Source organism: Piliocolobus tephrosceles, chromosome 8, assembly GCF_002776525.5.
Source record: "Piliocolobus tephrosceles isolate RC106 chromosome 8, ASM277652v3, whole genome shotgun sequence".
In the NCBI taxonomy this organism is placed as follows: domain Eukaryota; kingdom Metazoa; phylum Chordata; class Mammalia; order Primates; family Cercopithecidae; genus Piliocolobus; species Piliocolobus tephrosceles.
In genome coordinates, this window is record NC_045441.1 from 89,938,310 (window position 1) to 89,961,450 (window position 23,141).

Sequence of the window (23,141 nt, forward strand, 5' to 3'; positions counted from 1 at the left end):
TGGGCACTAGTCATCTGTGTTTTCACAGGTCTTCCAGGTGTTTATGGTGCATGTTCAAGCTGGAGAACCACTAATATGTATGAGTGGGAGAGTAGCTTCAAAGTTACAACTAAAATCTTTTCCTGTCATCTTCTACCAGTAGCACTCGGTCCAGCCTCTGTCTCACTTTCCTGGTGCTGAATATGCCCTCTGAAACTGTGTAGAAGATAAGCCCCCATCTCTATGAATCTACCCCTCCCAGGAATCAATCTTGGCTCTTAGGAGAATAATTAGAATTCATTTCAGTTACATTCACTTTACTTTAAACAGATCCAGTACCAAATTTTGGTTAATTTTTTCCTGCGTGTAATGCTTCTGGCTTGTTTACTTACCTTTTTTCTTTCATTATATATTTATCGTGTGACTACTATGGCCCAGGTACTTGAATAAAGGCAACATTGTCTAGATTTGCAGTCTAGTAATTGCACTATGCATTTAAAGTGTGTGATTCAATGGCTTTTAGTATATTTACAAAGTTATGCAACCATCCCCACTATCAATCTTAGAACATATTATTACTCCCAAAGGAAACCCCATACCTATTAGCAGTTGCTCTCCATATCCCCTAACACCCTACTCCTGTCCTAGGCAAACCACTCATCAAATTTCTTCTCTATGAATTTGCCTGATTTGGATATTTCATATAAAAAGAATTACACGATATGTGATTTTCTTCAGTGGCTCCTTTCGCTGGACATGTTTTGAAGGTTTATTCATGTTGTAGCATGTATCAGTAACTCATTCATTTTTATTGACAAATAATATTCCATTGAATGAATACATCAATTTTATTTATTCGCTCATTAATTGATGAACATTTGACCTGTTTCTACTATGATGAATATTGCCACTATTAACATTTCATGTACATGTTTTTGTGTAAACCCATGTTTTTCTCTCTCTTTGGTAAATATCTAGGAGTTGAGTTGCTGAGTCACATGGCAACTCTACATTTAAGATATTCCAAAGCAGCTATCCCATTTTACATTCTCCCAAGCAATGTAACTTACAAGGGTTCTTGACTTGGAATTCTGGACACAAGTTTCAAGTTTAAAACATTTTGTTAAATAACAAAGGGTATCACATCCTAAGACTGGAAAATAAGTTGTCTCATATAAACATTTATATATAACATACAAACACACACATGTAACCCAATTTGTGGGTAGTAAGTAGAAATATATATATAACTTTATGAAGCACATGATTTCTATCATAATGTTTGGCTCTTAGTAAGTTAGCAACAAATGACTATATAATTAATCCAAAGTGAATAGGTGGCTGACTGACGGAATAAATGTATAAATGAATGAATAAAGATATACAAGGCCAGGCATGGTGGCTCACACCTATAATCCTAGCACTTTGGGAGACCAAGATGGGTGGATCACTTGAGGCCAGGAGTTCAAGACCAGCCTGGCCAACATGGCAGAACCCTGTTTCTACTAAAAATACAAAAATTAGCTGAGTGTGGTGGCACACACCTGTAAAATCAGCTACTTGGGAGGCTGAGGTGGGAGAATCGCTTGAACCCGTGGGAGGCAGAGGTTGCAGTGAGTCAAGATCATGCCACAGCACTCCACGCTGGGCAACAGAGCAAGATTCTGTTTCAGAAAAAAAAAAAAAAAAGAAGATACACAACTAAATTTCTAGTTTGCATCAGGAAATATCATGAATTCTTTAGGTTTCTATACATTTACAAATGTGCTACATGTGTGAAACAGAGAATTTGGCTTTTTTTCTTAGTGAAATACAGTAAATCACCCTTATGCTATTAATGAAAATAAATGACCATCAGCCCACATCAATCAAGTGATATTTCCAAGGTTATTAATTTACATATTATTTGAAGTCCACTAGACAACATGACTACAGTGGTGATTCTAGAACCAGTGACTGAAACTACGTAGAAATTTAAATGCATGCTCACGTTCCTAATTAAAATCTACATGAGAAAATACATCCTATGTTTCAAAATACAGATATAAAAATAGTCATTTGAAACAGATAAGTTGTTGATTGCCTGTGGATTACTGTTACTATTGTAGTTTTTAAAACTTATTTTACTTAAATTTTAAAGAATTCTCTTAAGAGAAAGCAGAAAAATCAGGTAGTTGTTTTAATATCTCATTGAGAAATAAAATGACACATTCTTCACATATCTGTACATGTGAGGATTTAACAGAAAATGCCACAATGAAATGTATTTAGTTGTAGATTTTATTGATTTGATTTTGCTGGTATTTCCATATTTAGATTTTTAAAGCTTATTTACTTGGTCAGGGTGACAATGTTTTATTTCTATAAAATGTTTCTGTTTTTCTGATCTGCATTGAAAGGGAAAAAGAGTCAGTAGATGAAGGTGTCCTGCTGAGGTACTGCTGTTTATGGAAGCACAGTACACGTAGCAATAAATAGCTCTAGCCAGTGATTAAATGTAGAAGCACAGTCGATGTATCTTATGAATGCAAATGCCATTTACAGCTTCACATACTTCAATGTCATAAATACTATTTTCATTGTACAAGTAAAAAGATGACAACATAAACTCCATATATATACATAAATGATACAAATGGCAGAAATAAAAACATAGGTACGTGTGCCAATCTAAATTATAATTTTATGTTTATATGAATCTATCACGTGAGAGCTAATGATTAATATTTTTTCATATAAGTTTAAATACAAGTTTTTTAATAGTGATTACGTGCTCAAGATGGACAATGTGTAGAAGAGAGACTAAGGCTTTATATATGGAAAAACCCTGTCATTAGGAATTAGTAAGACTTAAGGGTCAAAGTCATTAAAGTTTGTCTAACGTTAATGTTAAATTGAATTTCTATTTGGCACATGTCTACATAGCCAATACATGTAGGTCTCATCAAACCCAATCCCAGTTCAAATATTAATGGTTGATCTTTTTAAATAGGAGTGAAAATCTTTCTATAATACTAAAAGGCATTAGAATGTATACATTAAATGCGTGAATTGGTATATATTATAGTATATATAAAAACAATAAAGCTGTTAAAAAGAACAAATTAAAAAAAACTATACCACAGCTTTATTCTAATTTTAAGAAAATTAAAAACTGAGGCTCAGGAAGGCTGAGTAACTCTGCCTAAATGTCTGAACTACTAAATATTCAGAGCAGAAAGACCATATGGCACAGAGGTTTACAGTCAGGGTACCTAAGGAAGCGTGCCTGGGCTCAAATCGTAGCTCTGCTCTTTGATAAATACCATAGCTAAGAGATATGCCTATGTCTAACACACTTCTGTATGTTAACATGGCTATCCTTAGTTACGGAGGAGTTTGTGTAATGATTAATTTTAAGAGCCAATAGAAAATCTGAGATCAGTAATTTGAGTATTTGACACAAGCCTAATATATGAATAAGTTCAAGTTTTCTTATTAAGAACAAACTGATGTAAGACATGGGAAGGAGCACAAGACAGATGACACAGTCCGGGGATCCTGAACATTTTTTAAATGTGAACAGGTTTTCAGGTGAGAAGGAAATCATTGAAGCAGCTAAGTCACTGTTGCCCTTTCCTGTAATCCCATTTACACTTTACTATCGTTTGTGAATTTTTCTGGAAAAGGTATAGCGAGAAAAACGGGATTCTGAAAGTTGAAAATTTTAAAAATGTAGGTTAATTAAAGTTCATGAGTAATTTACTAAAAAAATTTGTTATATACAAATCAGCACTTGATATGTAATACAGTTTTTCCTAGTTCATATAAATATTCTACATGTCAAGTGATTGGATTTGCAACTATTTGCAACTAACATTGAACGCATAGGGAATTTGCAAACTTATGTTACAGTAGTTGGATCTAACGTAATGCTTCAAATATCATTTACTTTTTTACTTAAAAAAGTACTTAAAGGCCAGGCACGGTGGCTCACATCTGTAATCCTAGCACTTTGGGAGACCAAGGCAGGTGGATGACTTGAAGCCAGGAGTTCGAGACCAGTCTGGCCAACATGGCAAAACCCAGTCTCTACAAAACAAACCAAAAATTAGCCAGGCGTAGTGGTGTGTGCCTGTAGTCTCAGCTACTCAAGAGGCTGAGGCGGGGGGATGACTTGAGCACAGGAGGTCAAGGCTGCAGTGAGCCTAGATCACGCCACTGCACTCCAGACAGGGGCGACAGAGTGAGAACCTGTCTCACATACGCACACACACACACAAACACACACACACAAAAGGCGGGGGGTGTTAAATCTTAACATCATGTAACCTGTTTTACTTTTAAATTAGAACAAAAACCTTGAATGTTTATATTTCTTGTAAAATCATGAGATTTGAAGATTATATATTTGCTTAGCAATACAAATTTCAGTTGATTGAATATTGAAGTAAATTGAATTGCCCTACTCTTTGGTCTTATTTATGCTCCCAGTTTCTTTCAAGCAATTTTGGCCTTGACATTTCCATCTCTGGTTTCTTTCTTCTTTGCATTGTGTTTGTCTGTGTTATATGAACAAAGTCATCCTTGTTTCATATTGTTCCCTCCTTCATGTTTCCATTGTTCTCTCCTCTAGATAATTTCTCTTTGCTTTCCCTACTTTTCTACTTCCTTTTCTCTTTACTACTACTACCACTACTAAAAAAAAAAAAAAAAAAAAAAAAATTCTCTCCTATGGTAATATGTTAAAGACAATAAAGACAATCAACTATTGCCTGTTGAAGAAGAAAAATATCAAAAGAAGGGGTGGAGAAGGGGCGAAGTGAGTTGGCTGATTAACTTTGGGAAGAAAAGGAGAAACAGCAGAACTGGGTTCTGTTCCTGAACATTGATGTTAAGGCTTGAATTGAGGTGTGGACATGGTGTTGTAACTAGGTTTACTGTGATAGCTCATTGTTGATAAGTATTGTTGCTGAAAGGGGAAAGTTTTATATATTTTAAGAAATAAATGAAGGTTAAAGGAAATGTATATTTAATCCAAAACATAGGAAATCCGAATGTACTGTAATAAGTCATTTGGAAAGCATTAGGTCTTGAATATGAGGAATTTTCTGATAGTAACAGAGAAAAACACAAAGGTGACTGAATATACACAGTCTTCCCAACCAAAACATGCTTGCCCTTGTTAACACATAATGACTGCTAATCATATGTGAAATGATACAATTAAAGTTAAGATCATTATTAATGACAGCTAAATGATTAAATGTTATTCAACATAATAAATACCCTCTCTTTGGAGTTATGTGATATTTTATTTTATTTTTTGAGGCGGAGTCTCGCTCTGTCACCCAGGCTGGCGTGCAGTGGCGATTTCGGCTCACTGCAAGCTCCGCCTCCCGCGTTTATGCCATTCTCCTGCTTCAGCCTCCCGAGTAGCTGGGACTACAGGCGCCTGCCATCACGCCCGGCTAATTTCTTTTGTTTTTTTTTTAGTAGAGATGAGGTTTCACCGTGTTAGCCAGGATGGTCTCGATCTCCTGACCTCGTGATCCACCCACCTAGGCCTCCCAAAGTGCAGGGATTACAGGCTTGAGCTACTGCGCCTGGCCGTGATATTTTAAAGTTATGCATTTGACTGTCAGGTTTAAACTAACTGAATGTTAATCTGCCAGTATCTTGATAGTATAAAATACATCCACAAAAATGAACATCTTGGCAAAAGATAGATTGATCTCTGTGTAACAGAAAGGCTTGTAGCAACACCCAGGTAATAAAAACACTCCACTTGAAACTCAAGACCCAGTTTACTGCTTTTGTTTGGACCATCTTTACCCAGGTTGGCAAATTTATTAAATCAATTCTTTTTTTCTAGATAGCTATGGACATTCTGAGAGAACCATATTATTAAAGAATGGGTCACCCTAGAGTAAAATTTCAAGAATTGTGGATAAGAAAAAGAAAATCAATATATATGAATTCCAACTCTATACAACACAAGCTGTCTTTAGAACAAAATGGTTTAAAATCCCTGTCCTTAATTTTAAAGGCATGAAATGTTGAAATACTATTAATTTGATTATAAAAACGTGGTAAAAGCATTAGACAGATAACAACATTCTTCAGCTGATTAGACATCACAGTATTTTTTTCCCCTAAATTACCAGTAATCTTTAGGAATTATACTCCACTACCTTGCACATCTTGAAGAAAATACTATTATTGGATAGTATTTGCTCTATGTGGATTGTCAAATATTCCCAAAGGCAAAACTTTAATAAAAGTTTGTATCTCCCAGGTGTGATAGACAACAACGGGATCTCTATTTTATTCATGTATCAAAAGAATATAGTATTTTAATTGTAAGTTCACTAATATGTCCAGATAGTCACGTATTCTTTGTGATAATGGTAGGCATTTAAATATCAATCTAAAATATGTGGCTACAAAAATAAAATGACTGCTGTCTTATTTTCTCTCCCAGGTTCATTACTTCAGAGGAAGAAACCCCTAGCAACATATGGTGCTTCTATGGACACTCATCTAATAGACTATGTTATCTGTAGCCTACTATAATGAGTTATATTATTCAGGAAGTCAATTTGATCCAAAACATATCTAAATTTTATAGAAAAATGCTAGGTTACAAAGGTGTTTCACTGTGTTTAAAGAATATAAAAAACCTAGTATTGGCTGGGTGCAGTGGCTCACGCCTGTAATCCCAGCACTTTGGGAGGCTGAGGTGGGCAGATCACTTGATGTCAGGAGTTCGAGATCAGCCTGATCAACATGGTGAAACCCCACCTCTACTAAAAATACAAAAAAAAAAAAAAAAAAAAAAAAAGCCAGGTATTGTGGCAGGCACCTGTAATCCCAGCTACTTGGGAGGCTGAGGCATGATAATCACTTGAACCCGGAAGGCAAAGGTTGCAGTGAGCCGAGATCACACCATTTGCACTCCAGCCTGGGTGAAAGAGTGAGACCCTGTCTAAAAACAAAACAGAAACCCTAGTATCAGAAGAGTAATATAAGTAGATGACCTTTCTCTTCCCCTCTCATGGCAGTCTGCATCCATAAAATTAAAAAAACTGGAAAGAGTTATTAGTTGTTCCTATTTCAGGTTTTACCATCTACTACTTATTAATTACTTCCCATTGCATTTTCATTGTTAGTGAATATTTGGATAAATAACTGAATTATCTGCTTCTCTTAGTCTATGTAGGCCTACATAAATGGATTCCATATACTTTTGTGCTGTCACAGTCACAAAACAAAAAAACCACAACTGCAACTCTCTGGAGTGAAGAAAGATCTTGCTATGAAATTCAGATTTTAGAGATGAATACAGTTTTGTTTTGTTCAAATAGGAAGTCATGTTGTAGGTCCTGATTTTTTCTGAATGTGTTTGTTTAATGGAGGAAAAAGGAGAGAAAGAGTAAAATAAAAAAAAAAAAAACGAATGAAAAATTGTATGATTAGCAGAGATTCAAAATAAAATAACATTGAAGTTATTGCTTGAAGACATGATGGTATTTTAAAATATAACAGCTACTCTTTTCTAAATACTTAAACTAGCATAAGTTTGCCAATATGGGGATTCTGATGGACAAATAATAAACCTCCAATAAATACTTGTTTAATGTTACTTTGCGCCTCGTTAGAAAAGGTATTTCTTTCATCAGAACTTCAATGCCCTATCACTCAATAGCTGTATTACTTGGGTCAAGGAAGTTTTTTTCTAAATAGTTGTCTTATTTGTAGAAAATATTTGACCTTGTTTCTTAGTTTAGGATAGTTTCTTTTCTAAGCTTTTCTTATTTTTTATTATTTATGAAGGCTTCAATGTGCCACTTTACTTTAAAAATGCCAAGTATAAACTCTTGACTTTAAAAAATCACTGCACACTCTCTTAACCATTCTCCTGGGCATCGATACTTCTGAATTGTTTTCTTTCTTATTCCTGTCTCTTGAAAGTATTCCCCAAAGAGGTAAGATTGTTGATGCTTTCTGTCCATTTGTCTTTAATTTTTGCTTTTTCTGGCACACATCTTTGTGTGCATGGAAGCATAGTACCATCTCAAATCACAAGATTTCTTGATTATGACTCTTAACAGTATGTCTGTCTCAGAGATGAGTCATATACACCTATATGCATACAAGCAAATAAGGCCCTTTGTCAAGGTTTTCACCTTAGTTTTCTTAAGATGTGAAAAAAACATGAAAATTATTTCCTTTAACTTTTTTTTTTGGCTATGGATAATTATTTTCCTTTTCAGTGTTTGGGTTTGTCTGTTTGTACATGAGCACATAAAAGAGAGAGAAAGATAAAATAACTTCAATTAGGTTACTTTGTCTCAATTTTTCAGGCAAAATGTTGAAGAAATTAGATTTGATTTACTGAATAAAATCACAGAAAAATATGTTTGTACATACACTCATACAAAACTACAATAAAAACATAATTTTATGCTGCCAATAATCGTAGTATCACCTAAAATAAGGAAGAATAAACATTTCATGGCAATCAGGTTTTTATTGTTTTTTATTTACTTAGTTACTAAAAAATGAAATGCATATGAACAAATTAAACATATGAATTAACAACTGAGATTGAGCCAAAAGGTGCCAATCTCAAGTTTGTTGTAGGTAAAGGTCAGTGATTTGCATGAATTAAATCTCTTTAAACTTTGTTCTAGAAATGATTAAATGCAAAAATCTCCTGCAATACTTCACTAACTTACTTTCTAATTAAAATATTTCTTTTTAAATGAATAGTAGATATTGATTTGTGACTTCTTGTGCATTTATAACCTGTAATATATTTATTGTATTTGCTGCACATTTACATCATTTACTATAACAGCTTAACATCAATCCTTATGATTTGTCAACATTTTATGTTGAATAGCAAATTTATCGTGATTAAGCAACATTTTATTAAGATTAATGGGATATAATCTGATTTTAAGGGGATTTTCCGAAATAACAGAACTCAGCTGAAAAAATGCATTGTTATGGGTATAGTTAATCCAACAGAAACATAATGGTATGTTGTGGAAATGGTCTTCTTTTAGCTGTCATACATTAAAAAAAAACACACATTTTGAATATCCTCAATACAAAGGTTTAGATTGGTAAAAAGCAATTAATAGCAAACCTCACAACAGAGTTTTAAACAATGATGTAGGCTCACAGTTGATCACCCTTTCAGTAAGAATTGTAGAAGCAATATCTTTCCTCAACAGCTTCACATATTGGAGAACACAGTGCTTCATCAGAGTGATCCAAAGAAATTGAGATTTGGCTCAAAGGCCAACAAAGTTAATAATAAAAGCTGACTTACCTTCTCTACAAGCTTATTACATTCTTTTATTCTTTAAGCCCTTTCTCCTAAAGATATAAAATTGGAAACAGTGTACCATAGTGGGAAGTCTGGAGTTGATGTTGAAATAATTGACAGAATATATAATAATGATATTTTTAGGTAGTGAGGGTATTATGATACCAACATATCACGTAGACAATAATGGGCATCTAATTCTGCTCTTCTTCATCCTCATGCTGGGGAAGAATGTCTGCTTTTAAATTATTAAAAATGGAAGAAATGATGAATTTGACTATTTGCTTATCTAATTTTGGAGTGAAATGCTATCTTCAGTTATATAAAATACCCCTTCTGAGCTGTAGTTCTCAGTCCCATTACATCCCACTTCATCCCTCATTTGCTCAGCTCCTGCTGCCACAGTCTCCATGCCTAGCATAAAACAAACTAAGTTAAGTCACGGTGGGGTGCCTTTTGTGAGGCCACTCAGAGTAGAAAGAAAGAAACAAAGAGCCAGACAGAGATGCAGAGAACATAAAGAAAACAAATAAAGCATTAAAAAAGGAGAGATAAGTGGGAAGGAAAAACAATTCACGATGCTAAGCATCATAAAATCACACACGCTTTTAAAATTTGGTCAGTAATTAATAGTAGTACTAGTACTATCAGTCTTTGTTTTGGGAGATTGCCTTCAGAGAGCTGGAAAATCCATTTCCGATTAATAAGGGTCTCTTTCTTTCAGAAGCTTCTCCTAGAAATAAGAACGGGCTAATTAAAAATCTGACAGTCACTCCGATACTTACAGAATTTTTGCATATGCAGGATAGTCATCACAAATTGTATTCTCTGCACGTCATGTCAAAAGTATTCTCATACACTACTAGAGGGAGCTTAAGAATTTAAGGTGTGCAAGGATATATTTCCACCTTTGGCCCACCAGGGGCCCTTTGCATAGGAGTCTTGTGCTGGACGGGAAAGGCCTATTCGCAGACCCTGTTTTTTCAAGGAGAAAGCCCGCCACTGCTTCTCCTGAGTCAGGAGGTAAAACCAGTCCGACATTGCTACTCCCTAGCTCTCTCCCCCTCCCTTAATTCCTCCCCTACATTTCAGGCGCATTTCGCAGAGTGCCACCTGTTCCTGCTGCTTACCCTTTTCATGCCTTCGCATTGACAAGAGTGAGCTCACCCTTCGGTAACCTCTGTCAGGCCGGGCAGACTAGTGGCCAGAGTAGGGCGTTAGGACCCTTTTGGAGGCAGTCCCAACTGGGATGCTGCAAAGCCCTTCTCTTACTACTGTCCTCCCTAGGTGCAGAATTCGTCCCTCCACCCCTCTGTCCAGTGGAACCACAGGACTAGAAGATTTTATAGCGTCAGTACTTCTCTGTCAGTCCACAGCCCGGTGCCCGAGGCTCTGCCCTGGCCAGGTGAGCCGAGCAGTACCTGGGCGTGGGGCCGCTGGCACAAAGGACACCCAGCCCCGCCAGAGGCTATAACCTATGGCACACGCGGGCATATAGTGCCACCTGGTAGAGAGTCAACAGTGGTGCTTTAAAATGCAATACAAACCCCTCCTACATTTGTTGTCAAATCACTTCACGATTCCTAGGCAGGCAGTGGATTCTGCGCCTGGGAGTAGGGCTGGGGGGAACGCTGCCTGCATGTGCAAAAATAACCCCCGAAGACGCGAGCCAAGTCCTAGGTTGGAGCCTCTGCAGCCTGTGGATGCCCGCTGGGCGGCTGACCGTCCCCCGGGAGCCCCGCGGGGCTGCTCCACTCCCCCTGCACTCGCCGGGCGGCGGGAGAGAGCCGGCGCCGACTTTGGGAGTTCCTGGCTGCCTTGTATGGAGGGCTGCTCCCGGCCCGTCTCCGCCCGACTGCTCTGACGCCCAGCCCTCCCGCTGCCCACCCCCAGCCGCCTCCCAGTGACTTGCCTGAGAAGCCAGACGGAGCCTCTCGCTTCCACAAGTCTCTCTGCCTGCCATTCCCCCATTCCTGCAGCCACCCCCACCCTCCAGCGCCGTCACCCCTCCTCCGCCCCCGCCCCCACCTCCGCCTTCGCCTCGGCAATCGGGGGAATAAATCAGGGAGGAAACCGAGAGGGAGAGCGAGAGCGCGCGAGCGCCGGCGGGCTCGCCGAGGTCTGTTTCCAAACTCGCCCTTGATGGCGGCGGAGGCAAGGCGGCCGCGGCGCGGAGCAACCGACGCGCGCTAGTGGGTCCGCCCGCCACCGCCCCTTCTCCGTCGCCCGCTCCCGCCCTCGCCGTCCTCCGCGCGGCTCCGCGCCTCGGGCCCCGGGCGCAGCCGGCCCTCCAGACGCCCGCGGTCCCGGCGGCGTGTGCTGCTCTTCCTCCGCCCGCGGTTTCCAGCGCCGCTCCTTCCCCCGCTTGGGAAGGGAGGGGGCATTGATCTTCGATCGCGAAGATGGCTGCTGGCTGCCTGCTGGCCTTGACTCTGACACTTTTCCAATCTTTGCTCATCGGCCCCTCGTCGGAGGAGCCGTTCCCTTCGGCCGTCACGTAAGTCGGCGGGCCGGGCAGGGAGCCCCGGCCGAAGGGTGCCGCGGGAGTCTGGGGTGGGGGTCGGTTCCCGAGTCGCGGGGCTTTTCCGCCCGTGGGGGTGGGGAGCGAGCGGCCAGGGAGCCGGGCTCGGATGCGGAGAGGCCGGGCGGGCGGTGCGCGCCGCTAGCCGCTGGAATGCGCCCCGAACCGGCGTCTCGGGCGTCTCCGCGGGGCCGGGCACGGGGGCCGGCTGTCCCGGGAAGCGCCCGCCGAAGACTTGCGGCGTGTCAGCCAGTCTCTAACGGGATTCTCTAGACTTCAGAGTTCAGCTGTACTGGGGAAAAAAGTTTCCAGCCAGCTCACCCGTTCTCATTCACCCCAGTTCAATAAAAAGTTATGTTTTGGTAGGGTAATTTACAAATAGGTAATTTCAGGCTTGCGGAGGTAGCGTGGACTTCTCCCGCACTTGGCCTCCGAGATGCTCTTTAATTGCTGTAGTGCCCAAACTCGTTTTATCCCACATTACTGGATGCACTTGACAGCCTTCCAATTAGACGCGTGCTGGCTCCCCGCGGCCGAGCGTGCTGTCCACGCAGGGGGCTCGCAGGTACTGGGACCGAGCGATCCAACCTCCCCAACCCCATGATTTGAAACATCTAAGTGTCGGCAGACACGCGGTCCCTGTTCTTTGAATAGAGCCTCTTCTTTGAAGGAGGGACTGTTTCCAGTCTCCTACAATTTTCTTTTATTTTTAACATTTCTAAAATAACTTTTAAAAACCTCGCTGCTGTTCTGGAAATAGAGGGCTTATAGGTAGCTATAGTCACACGACAGGAAGGGAATGAAAAATAATAATTCTCTCCTCTCTCAGGCAGCAAAATAGAATCAAACTCAGTGGCACATATAAATATATACATATTTCTTAAGGCACCGAATAGCCTACCCGGCTTTCTGGGAAAGCATTTATTTTGGTTCTTGAAGCTTCTTTAAAGCTTCTAAGGGTAGGTAATCTTAAGTGCATGAGTCACTTTAATGCATTTTACATAACAAAAACAAAGCCCAAGGTAGCTTTCCCGGTATTTATGCTGCTGGGAATTATTTGCTGTCCTTTGTTGGCTGAGTGCTGAATACAGGAGTTTTTGGTGGAAAGTAACAGTGAATCTTTACAGGTTGAAACCCTGCGGCTATTATTTAAGATTCAGTTTTAAGTATTTATTACGTTAGGTGTCAGTGCAAGAATCTGGAGGATGCACATTCTATTCCGGAGAAGGGGAGTGCCTAATTTTTGTTGTCATTGATTTACAGTAATGTTCCTCTTTAGGTAATCTTTCATAAAACTGATTGCAGATCCTTTTTGTTATGAAGCAGAAGGGTAAATGCCATCTGGAGATCTTCGTTTAATTGGCAACATGTTCCAGTCGGATATTTTTGAACATCAAAAGAATAAGAATCACCCTAAGGGTGCTTCAGAATTATTTACTCTTGTTAAGGCATCACACTTCCATTTAATTTTTTAAGCCTTTTTGTCGCTGGCCTGTAAAGTGAGAACTCAAGTGAGTCGCTTGCATTCTGTGTCAAATAAAGAAGTGGCTCTTTAAAAAACAGTCACTTTCTAAATGTGTTCCGATTACTCATTTTTACACTGTTGTTTTTAACTGACAATCTATCAATATTTTTGACATGGGAGGGGATACATCATCATACCATTGGAGAAAACTACAACAAAATACAACCTTTTATTCCTCAACATACTATGGTAAAATATTAATGTAAAAATCCTTATTGTAAGAAGAACATCTGCAATAATGTTTTCCTAAAATTATAAGTAAATCAATTTTCATGATCAGAAATTTACTAGACAGGAAAGACTATATAAATAGTGGGCTCAAATGGGAAGTAGGACACCACAATTTCTTTTCTTTGAAAGGATCTGAAATTTTCTTAACAATGAAAATTCAAGATATTTTCAAATTATATGAGACATTGATTATTTCATGAATGAAATACTTAATGAAAGGTTTTGTGGAGCGAAGTCAATCTCCTGTAGGTAATCTTAGCAATATTTTTGGAAGCCTTCGGCATCTTCAGTTTTTCATTTGAAAAGTTAGTAACACTGTCTTCTGAGGAAAGAACTGATGGTTGACATTTGTACTTCATATTAGATTTCTGAATAAACTTTATGAAACAAAAAAATGCAATTTTTTTGCATGAAGATGTGGTGCCATTTGCTTTTCTTTAGAGAAAAGAATTCCTATGCACTGTGTAATCAGGACAAATCTCAAATCTTTGGGGAAAACTTCAAATTTATAAAAAGTGAGTACTAAGATTGTGGTGTCACTAAAGGCAAATCATTATGCTTCTGTATATAAATTTCTCTGGGAATCATTAGTACCTATTTTGGGGTTTTTTTTTTGCCAATTTTATTTTTCAGAGAAAAAGTATTATAAGAAGTTTTTATCATCTGAAGAGGAAGAGCATGCCATCACACACTATAAAATTAATTATGCACTAATTGGAGTTGGACTTCAATTAGAATTAGTAATTCAAAGTTTTTTTTTTTTTTTAATGTAGAGTGTTTACATCTGTACGAAGGGCTTAAATTCTATTATGGTAAAACAAATAATGTGTCATTCTAAGTATCTTCTTTCAATTTTTGTTCTCTGGTTTAACATACATTCTAATATAAAATTTTTTTGGATTAAAGTAGTAGTTAACCTGTTCTAAGAGTTAATACTAAAATAGATGTTTTTCAGGCAAGGAAATTTTGATACAATTATTTCTCTGGGTTAGGTGTTTCTTTTGGAAATGTTTGTCTCCCTATGGTGTGAAACATAAATACGTGATATGGTAGCAGCCACATAATATGTATTGGTTGATATATAAATGGAAAATATATCATTTTTATGCTATAGTATGCACATGTACTGGTATTTTTAAAACGTAGCTTTCAAAAAGGGTAGTTGTCCTTTTTTCTAGAAATAATTTCTTGGCACATGTTGAAAGACTTCTATTTTAAAATTTAGAATTACATGTGTGATAGCCAGTATTATAATGTTAATTTAAATTTGTCCTTAATTTTAGAATCTATTTACAAATGCAATTAAAAAATATATAGTTATAACTATTCATATTAAACTTTTATCTTAGTCACATCAAAATGCCAGTCTACAATAATTGGCTGAGAGCCCATTGGTATACGGGGATTTTAATATAAAGTGTATAATGGTATAAACATAAAACTAAGGATTATGGATCTCCACAGGAAATAAACATAAAGTCTCATAAAAGAATAGTACTTTTGGGTTTAATTACTTAGGATATAAATTTTTTTCTGTTATTAGAGAAATTTGTATTTAAGGCTATAAAGGAGAAATTTTGTATGTCAAGATATTGTAATGGATATCTATTCCATGCATTAGAAGTGACATAATTATTCTCACTTGAGGTCAGCAGTTTCTGTTTACATTTTACATACACAAGGAAATGTGCCATATGATCAATTATGAGATAAAATATTAAATGTAAAATAAAACCTGAAACAGTGAACATTAATAAACTTTTCTCAGGTCTTTAATTTTGTTTTCATTGTCTTAACCATATAACATTTATGATTCCACAGATGTATGTTTTAAAATATGCAACAATAGATATATTTTTCCATGTAAGTAGTAATATTATGTTAAATTTATTAATGTTACACATCGCTATATATGTAGCTATTTGGATTGGCATTTGAATGAAAATTAAACAGACTGAAATGGATATAATTTTTGAAAAAATGTCAGAAAATACAAGAATCTAAGCATATTATGGTTTATTAAAGGTAAATAAAATGTACCTTTATTATCTTTCCCATCCATGGCTTTCATTAATATAATTTAATAAATATACATAAAATTTGAATATAAAGTAGGTGGTTCATTTTGACAATAGATGAGAGCTTTTCAGTTTTTTTCTTCACAGCAGCCTGACTGTGTAGACATCTTTCTGTTATGTCTCCAACATTGATAAAACTAACAATAAAATACTTCTTTCTAGGGTTTACACATAGTAAATTTTTACAAAAACATAACATATGGAAATTATTATTGTGTTAAAATTTAGTATATATATTTAGGAGTATATATTCATAAACAATAATGCATTTAGAAATTTTACAAATAATTTTTACAATAGTGCACATAACAAACTATTATTTAATTTACATATTCTCTGGAGTATCATTATATAAAGCACCTCTTCAGGTTTTTCTTGATTTCCCTATTTCTCCATATAGATGCAAGTTTGCAAGAATTTCCTAGCACATGTCTTCAAGCTATTTATATCTTTAAATTGGAGATTTAAATGGGTAAAATGAAACATATCTTAGGCAAATCATGCTATTTGTTGATCTCATTTAGTGTCTTACATGTATGGACATAAACATTTCTAACATAAGTATACATAGCATTTGGGAAAAAAATCAGAATTTCAGTATTTCAAAAAAGTAACATTTTATTGTTATTAAAATGACAGTGTTCCATTATTTCTATTACAAGAGCTGTCTGTGGTAGTGTTTCAAAAAGCAGGTCAGCTGCTTTCCGTGGGGAACAAACTTTGTTCTATTATATCGCCTCCACATTTACTTAAGGCTTACAGTGTGCATCAAGCACTGTGTCACTAAGTGTGTCAACCAGTCTTTCTTTTCATGAACTATCTGTGAGCAGTACCACGACTGTTCCCAAGGCTTTCATACAGTTGCTTTCCAGTAAACTGGGAATGGGCTGTGATGGCCAACCATGTAGCTTACACATGATTCATTTTTTTATGTGTGTGCACTGAAACATGTAAACGATTGCATCATATTGTTTACAGAGGTGAGAGAAAAAGGCGATTGACCTCAATGTCAATTAAGTAAAAGTGGCAGCACTTTGTGAAAAAATACTATAATACTTTTCCTTGAGAGTTCGAAATATTAACATCGCATGGATAACTTTCCTAGTTTGTGTCACTATATAGTATTCTATTAAGAGATAATATTGTATATGTATGTCCACACATACTTTTAAAACTTGAAGTGAATTGATATAGTAGAAAAACCTCAGTAAGGTAAGTTTATTCACAAGTGTGCATACCTTAGGTCTTCTGTCAGTCCACAACTGTTTTCAGGGATTATATCTAACTTACTAACACCAGCATTTAAGAATAATTTGCCGAGACAATTAAATGAGATATTGCATACACAAGCAGCCGGAAAATGCTCAAGTCCTTTAGAGATAGGTTACTAACATAATTGACAAGTAATTAAAAAAGTGACTCTAAAGACAGTTTTACCATATTTTAAATGAAACAAGTATGAGAAAGAAACTACATTTGAAATGTTGGCACCTATTAAAAGTTCTTTACATACTAAGCAGTTTTATTTCTTTCATTTAGATAAGATATGCTTTGAAATTTGTAAGAATTAAACATATTTGGTAGTGTGATATTTTAGGAATGAAGGCAAATGTGCACAGGTTTAAAATTTTTATTTGTAAAAATATAAGCTCTTAAATATCGCTTCCTTGTAGGATTTACATCTTTTGTAGTAATTCAGCACATAGAGTCAGCTACTCTTAGCAGTTTTTAAAATTGAGTAAAGAAAGTGGTCATTGCTCCTTTATATTTTGCCACTGTTTTGTACAGGTTATGAACAAGGAAAAGATTGACTTTGTGGCCTCAATAAACCGGCACACTTTTTATAGTTAATTTCAATATTTCAGAATTAGGCTGTTATATATAAAGCAATATTTGAAGTTCTCTTTGAATATGAATGTGGGATATTTCTGGCTAAATGTTATTTTAACATTTGCTTCTGCTGATTTTTTTTAACCATATGCTCTGTGGATTTAAAAAATTAGGATACATTTAAAATTCTATATCATAAATGGAAGAACAACTTAAACTAGAACTGGTGGCAGTAGAAAATAATGGTGTTGGCCATTTTAAATGCTTCGGATTTGGGGATAATCTTACTGTCTATTTGAAGCTCCTTTTTTCTGAGTAATTAAAAATGCACTATGGTGGTTTCCTGGCAAATGATGAAAAGTAATTCCAGTATTATTTTATTCAAATAATAAATTCTGTTTTCTCGCTCTTTAATACACACACATGCGTACAATTACTATTAACCATAACATTATTATTTATATATAACATCAAATCAAATGAAAAATTTAAAAATTTGTTTTTCTTAAGTTACCTGTGATCAGACCTCAGTTTCAGGTCCTTTTCACTTAAATCTGCACTCACTGTTTCAGGAGATTTCCTGTTATCAGACATTTCTCTGTAAGATAAATTGTTGAGGGATTTTGGTATACAGATAAACCTGTAATAGGTAATCAACACACAACAAAATTGTCAAACAAGTCTAGAGAATTGTTTCTTTTAATATTTGCTCAATACCTTAGGGATAATTAGGGAAAAGAGAGGAAACAGCTAATAAAATTTTTCTAAGGTGCATACTGTCAAACTATGTGAAGGGATGGTTAAATATTAATAATGCCATATTTTGAGAGTTACAAGAGGAATGGTACAATAAAATAAATGGGCTCAGGCAGACTACAAAATCTCTTGTTTTTAAAAAGTGATCAACAGGCATTGTGGTGAAAATACTTTGAGGAATGATGGATGTGTAAGTGGGATGGAGAGAAGAGCCCTCAGATTTATGAGGTGCAACATTATATTAAAGATACTAAAGGTAGCAGTTGGTTATTTTTCTTAATTTCTTCTGTTTTCTTCATTTCCCATGTGAGCTTGGTTATATTGGAAATGCTGCTTCCTAAACTTAATAATCATTTTTAGAGACTTAAATATTCACATTTGGAAATTCACCTTAGAGACCAAAGACAATAAAATTATCTAGATCTCAAAACATAAGTACTTAAAAATTTTTAGTTTTTATGAAATTCTGGGAAATGGTTTATTGGATAAGCAACACTAGTATAACCTTTAATTAAGAGCTTAATTGCTAATCAACAAGAAAGAAATTCCATTAGTAAAGTTTTTTTCATTAGATTACAAGAAAGAAATAACTTGCAGGTAAGCAGCCTTCTAGGTAGTATACTTAAAACTAGGCTTCTAAATAAATAGTACATTTTATTTTTGAAGTAGTTTTCATTTATACTGCCTCTTTTAATATTTCTTGTTTCAAATATTTTTTAACACCAAATATAATTTAATTCAACAATTAATGCAATTATTATTATTGAGTGCAAATTACGTACTGCACTGAGCTACATGTTGAGAATACAAACTGAGGGAGAGAGTTCCTAAGGAAGACATTAGCAAGTCCAAGCTGACTATGAAACACTGGGATACATCAGAGCATGACCAAGGAAAAAGTACATTGCACACTGAAGGGGCATGGTCTAAAGAAACATGGTATGTTCTTTGTTAGGCATTAGACTTGTCAATGGGAAATGATGTTGGTAGCTGTTGGCTTAAGTCTGGTGATAAATTTCTTGCCCCCTGACCCAAGGAGGGGATGGGCAGTGCTCATATTACATCGACATTAGCAATAGCCCTGTTCTGTGTACCAACACAGATTTGGTCTTCATCTTGTGTTGCTGTTGAGATTTTTAAATAAAAAAAAAAAAGTAATAGGTTTGAATCATAATATATAGAAGATGGATTAAGGAGGGCCAGTATATGAGGCAGAGGCTATGAGATTAGTTAGTATACCATTGCAGCATTCCCTGAACCAGAGATGATGCCTGAGGTTTCAAAAAGATTAGTGTCAGTGAGAAGATGAAGCAGGTTTAAAGTAGAAGTATAATTTCAGGACTTGGTAGTTGTGAGATTTGGGGAATTGGGAAGGGAAGAAGAGTTGGAGATGTCGTTTAGATCTCTTAATTTTGTAGGCTAGAGAACAAGGAGGAATGCAGGTTGATGTTGTGAGAGTGGGAGTAGCTTGACTGTTGGACATTTGCAGTTTGCAGTGCATCTTATAGATGTCTGTTAGGCCCTTAGAAATATGTATCTGGGCCGGGCGCGATGGCTCACATCTGTAATCCCAGCACTTTGGGAGGCCGAGGTGGGCAGATCATGAGGTCAGGAGATCGAGACAATCCTGGCTAACACGGTGAAACCCCATCTCTACCAAAAATACAAAAAAAAATTAGCCTGGTGTGATGGCATGCTCCTGTAGTCCCAGCTATTGAGGAGGCTGAGGCAGGAGAATCACTTGAACCTGGGAGGTGGATGTTTCAGTGAGCCAAGATTGCGTCACTGCACGCCTGGGTGACACAGTGAGACTCTGTGTTAAAAAAAAAAAAAAAAAAAAAGTATCTGAAGAGAGTTTGGAGGCAAATTCAGAGAGCAATATCTTTGAAGGCAGAAGGAGGATTTTTTTTTTCCATTTATTTAACTCATATTTATCTGTAATCTAAGATAGCCACTGAATTTCAAAAGAAGGGCCTCGATTTACAGTTTCATTTTGTGGAAGGTCAAACCAGATGACCCCTTTAAGGAAGGCATCAAGGCCACTGATGAAAGAGAGAAGTCTCATCACGTCAGGGACAGAAGCATGGTTTCAGTGGCTTGAGGAGTTTATAATAAATAAATATTAGGTCATTTGGGATTGTAAATTGTACAAAACTATAGGACTTTCGTAAACCAAAAAGAAATATTTTTAAATGATAGTGGGGCTGGATGATCCGTCATGGGAGTTCAGGTCAAGGATGTTCCAACAACTGCAGACAAAGGTGAGACTGCTATCACAATAATCTCTCAAGTCATTTTCTGCTTCTCTTTGTGTCACTTCTTTCTTCTCTTTCTCTATAAGTTGGCATTATCTGCCTCCAGTGTTCGCGATATTGAATGATTGCGAGGGATTATGTTTTCTCCTTTGAAGCTTTGAACCAGCTTGAGTATAGAATCCTAGTCCTAAAGATAACCTCCCAAAGAAGACGTGTTGATAGTCTGAATATGGGCCAGATAACCACTTACAGCCCATTTAATTGTGACCAGGAGATGGGATTTGGAAAAGAGACTCTGGTTGCCTGAGCTTGGGTTACTTCACCATATCTGGTCCAATCTTATTAGGAGGTATTACATTGTAAGAGGCCAGTTACTATTACCGTGGATAGGGGAAGAGGCGATTCTCAGAAAAAGACTCTGGTGGGAAGGGCGGGGAAGGTGGGGAAGGCTGTACAGACAACTAAATAAGTGTTACCAGAAGGGAGATTCCTGTATCTCAGAGGGAGAAGACTAAATGTCAGAGAAATGAAAGCAGTGAGATGCCATGATTGATGGATGAATGTTCTGATAGAGGCAGGTGAGGAAGGGATCAAGACTAAACACAGTGTCTTACAAAGTAACTTTTGAAATATGAAACAGCCTTGAGAAGGAAAGCAGATGGTTGGAATACAGGATAGATACAATTTTAATTTACTGGAGATGTTTTTAGAGGAATGATTTAAATTACATACTCCATTCTCGAGAAGGAATGACATAATTCAGAAATGTAATACATACACATTAGTGATATTCAACTTTTGAGAGGCATGGACTAGAGTTTTTCTTTCAGTGGTAGTAACAAGACTCTAGTTTGCCACTATGTTACCTTTGGACGCAGCAACATTTGGTTCTCACTTGTCTTTATTTTTCATTTACTTCTTTCCTAGGAGAGATTATCATCTTAAAGATCCATGTAGTTTTATAACATGTTATTAGAATTTTTTTTTGGAATCTTTTTTTTTGAGATGAAGTCTCACTGTGTCACCCAGGCTGGAGTGCAGTGGTGTGATCTCAGCTCACTGCAATCTCTGCCTCCTGGGTTCAAGCAATTCTCCTGTCTCAGCCTCCTGAGTAACTGGGACTACAGGTGCACACCACCACACCCGGCTAGGTTTTGTATTTTTAGTAGAGATGGGGTTTCACCATATTGGTCAGGCTGGTCTCAAACTCCTGACCTCAGGTGATCCACCGCCTTGGCCTCCCAAATTGCTGGGATTACAGATGTGAACCACCACACCTGGCCAATGTCATTAGATTTTAAAAGTGTGTAGTGCTTGTGGTAGAAAGATCTTCCAGTAATATCGTTGAAAAACAGATAAAAGAGCAAATCGTTATTTCCTTTGACAATTTAGCATTACTTATTCATTGATTTTCAGCAGATAGTAGTGGTTTACTGCCCAACTCTATTGGTGCTTCCTGCCCTCAGTAGAGGGGAAAAGTTTTGGTTGAAACAGATCCTTGTCAAGAAAACAAAATAATAAACTTTAGAAGATAAAAAACCACTGGAAGTTGGGCGAGGGCTCGCTTGTAGGCTCAGCTATTAGGGAGGCTGAGGAAGGAAGATCGCTTGAGCCCAGGAGTTCAGATCTTGCCTGGGCAACATAGGGAGGCTTGTCTCCAAACAAATAAACAAAAAACTGACAGAATATCCCCGCAAAATGTATCCCTGGTTAACCCTCACTGAGGCATCTCAGGTCTCCCGAAGGTCTGGAAATTACTGGCAGTTGCCATCACGGCAGTTCCCTGAGTTTCCAAGATGAATGAATGAATGGTTAGGACTGCAAATGCCAGTGGATTTGAGAATCAGTGTTCCTCTCATTGGTACCGTTGCAGTGTGGAAAAACCACTCTTGTGGTTTGTGGCAAGAGATGAGAAGAGTTAAGGTGGGCTATTTATTTCCCTTTTGTGACTTTGCTCTTTTTTCTCTCCCATAGATATTCACAGTTTGAAGTAATTTTGGTGTCTCTACCTGCAGTGTCTGAACAGTAATAATGACTACCAATCATCCTTCAGTTACAATAATATTGTTTTCTGACATTTTTCCTTCTGTATGCCAGACACTATTAATTAGTACTCTCCTTTTTTTTTTTTGAGACAGAGTCTCGCTCTGTCACCCATAGACACATAGAGGGGATCAACACTGGGAACTGTCAGAGGGGGGAGGGTGGGAGGAGGGAGAGGATCAGGAAAAAATAATTAATGAGTACTAGGCTTAATGCCTGGCTGATGAAATAATCTGTATAACAAACCCCTACGACACAAGTTTACCTATTTTACCTACCTCCACTTGTACCCATGAACTTAAAAATAAAACAAGAAAAAATAAATAATGAATAATACATTCATAATTAATAATGAACAAGTTATTTCTTTATTCACTCCAAGAGTGGAGTGGCGTGATCTTGGCTCACTGCAACCTCTGCCTTCCGGGTTCAAGTGATTCTCCTGCCTCAGCCTCCCTAGTAGCTGGGATTACAGGTGTGCACCACCATGCCTGGCTAATTTTTGTATTTTTAGTAGAGATAGGGTTTCACCATGTTGGCCAGGCTGGTCTCAAACGCCCGACCTCAGTAATCCAACCACCTCAGCCTCACAAAGTGCTGGGAT

General features: G+C 37.3%; 1 protein-coding gene across 5 annotated transcripts in view; it reads left to right on the forward strand.

Moving 5' to 3' along the window:
- The first annotated feature begins 11,203 nt into the window (after nucleotides 1-11,203).
- CACNA2D1 (calcium voltage-gated channel auxiliary subunit alpha2delta 1) overlaps nucleotides 11,204-23,141 on the forward strand; it is a 506,092-nt gene continuing 494,154 nt past the window's right edge. For 2 of the 5 annotated variants that reach the window (XM_023226696.2, XM_023226701.2), the window contains exon 1: nucleotides 11,383-11,795. In XM_023226696.2, coding sequence (XP_023082464.1) covers nucleotides 11,701-11,795 — 95 coding nt within the window. In that variant the 5' untranslated portion in view covers nucleotides 11,383-11,700. Of the gene's footprint in view, nucleotides 11,796-23,141 lie in introns of all 5 variants that reach the window. The other 3 variants (XM_031936054.1, XM_031936056.1, XM_031936055.1) reach the window with 2 other exon arrangements.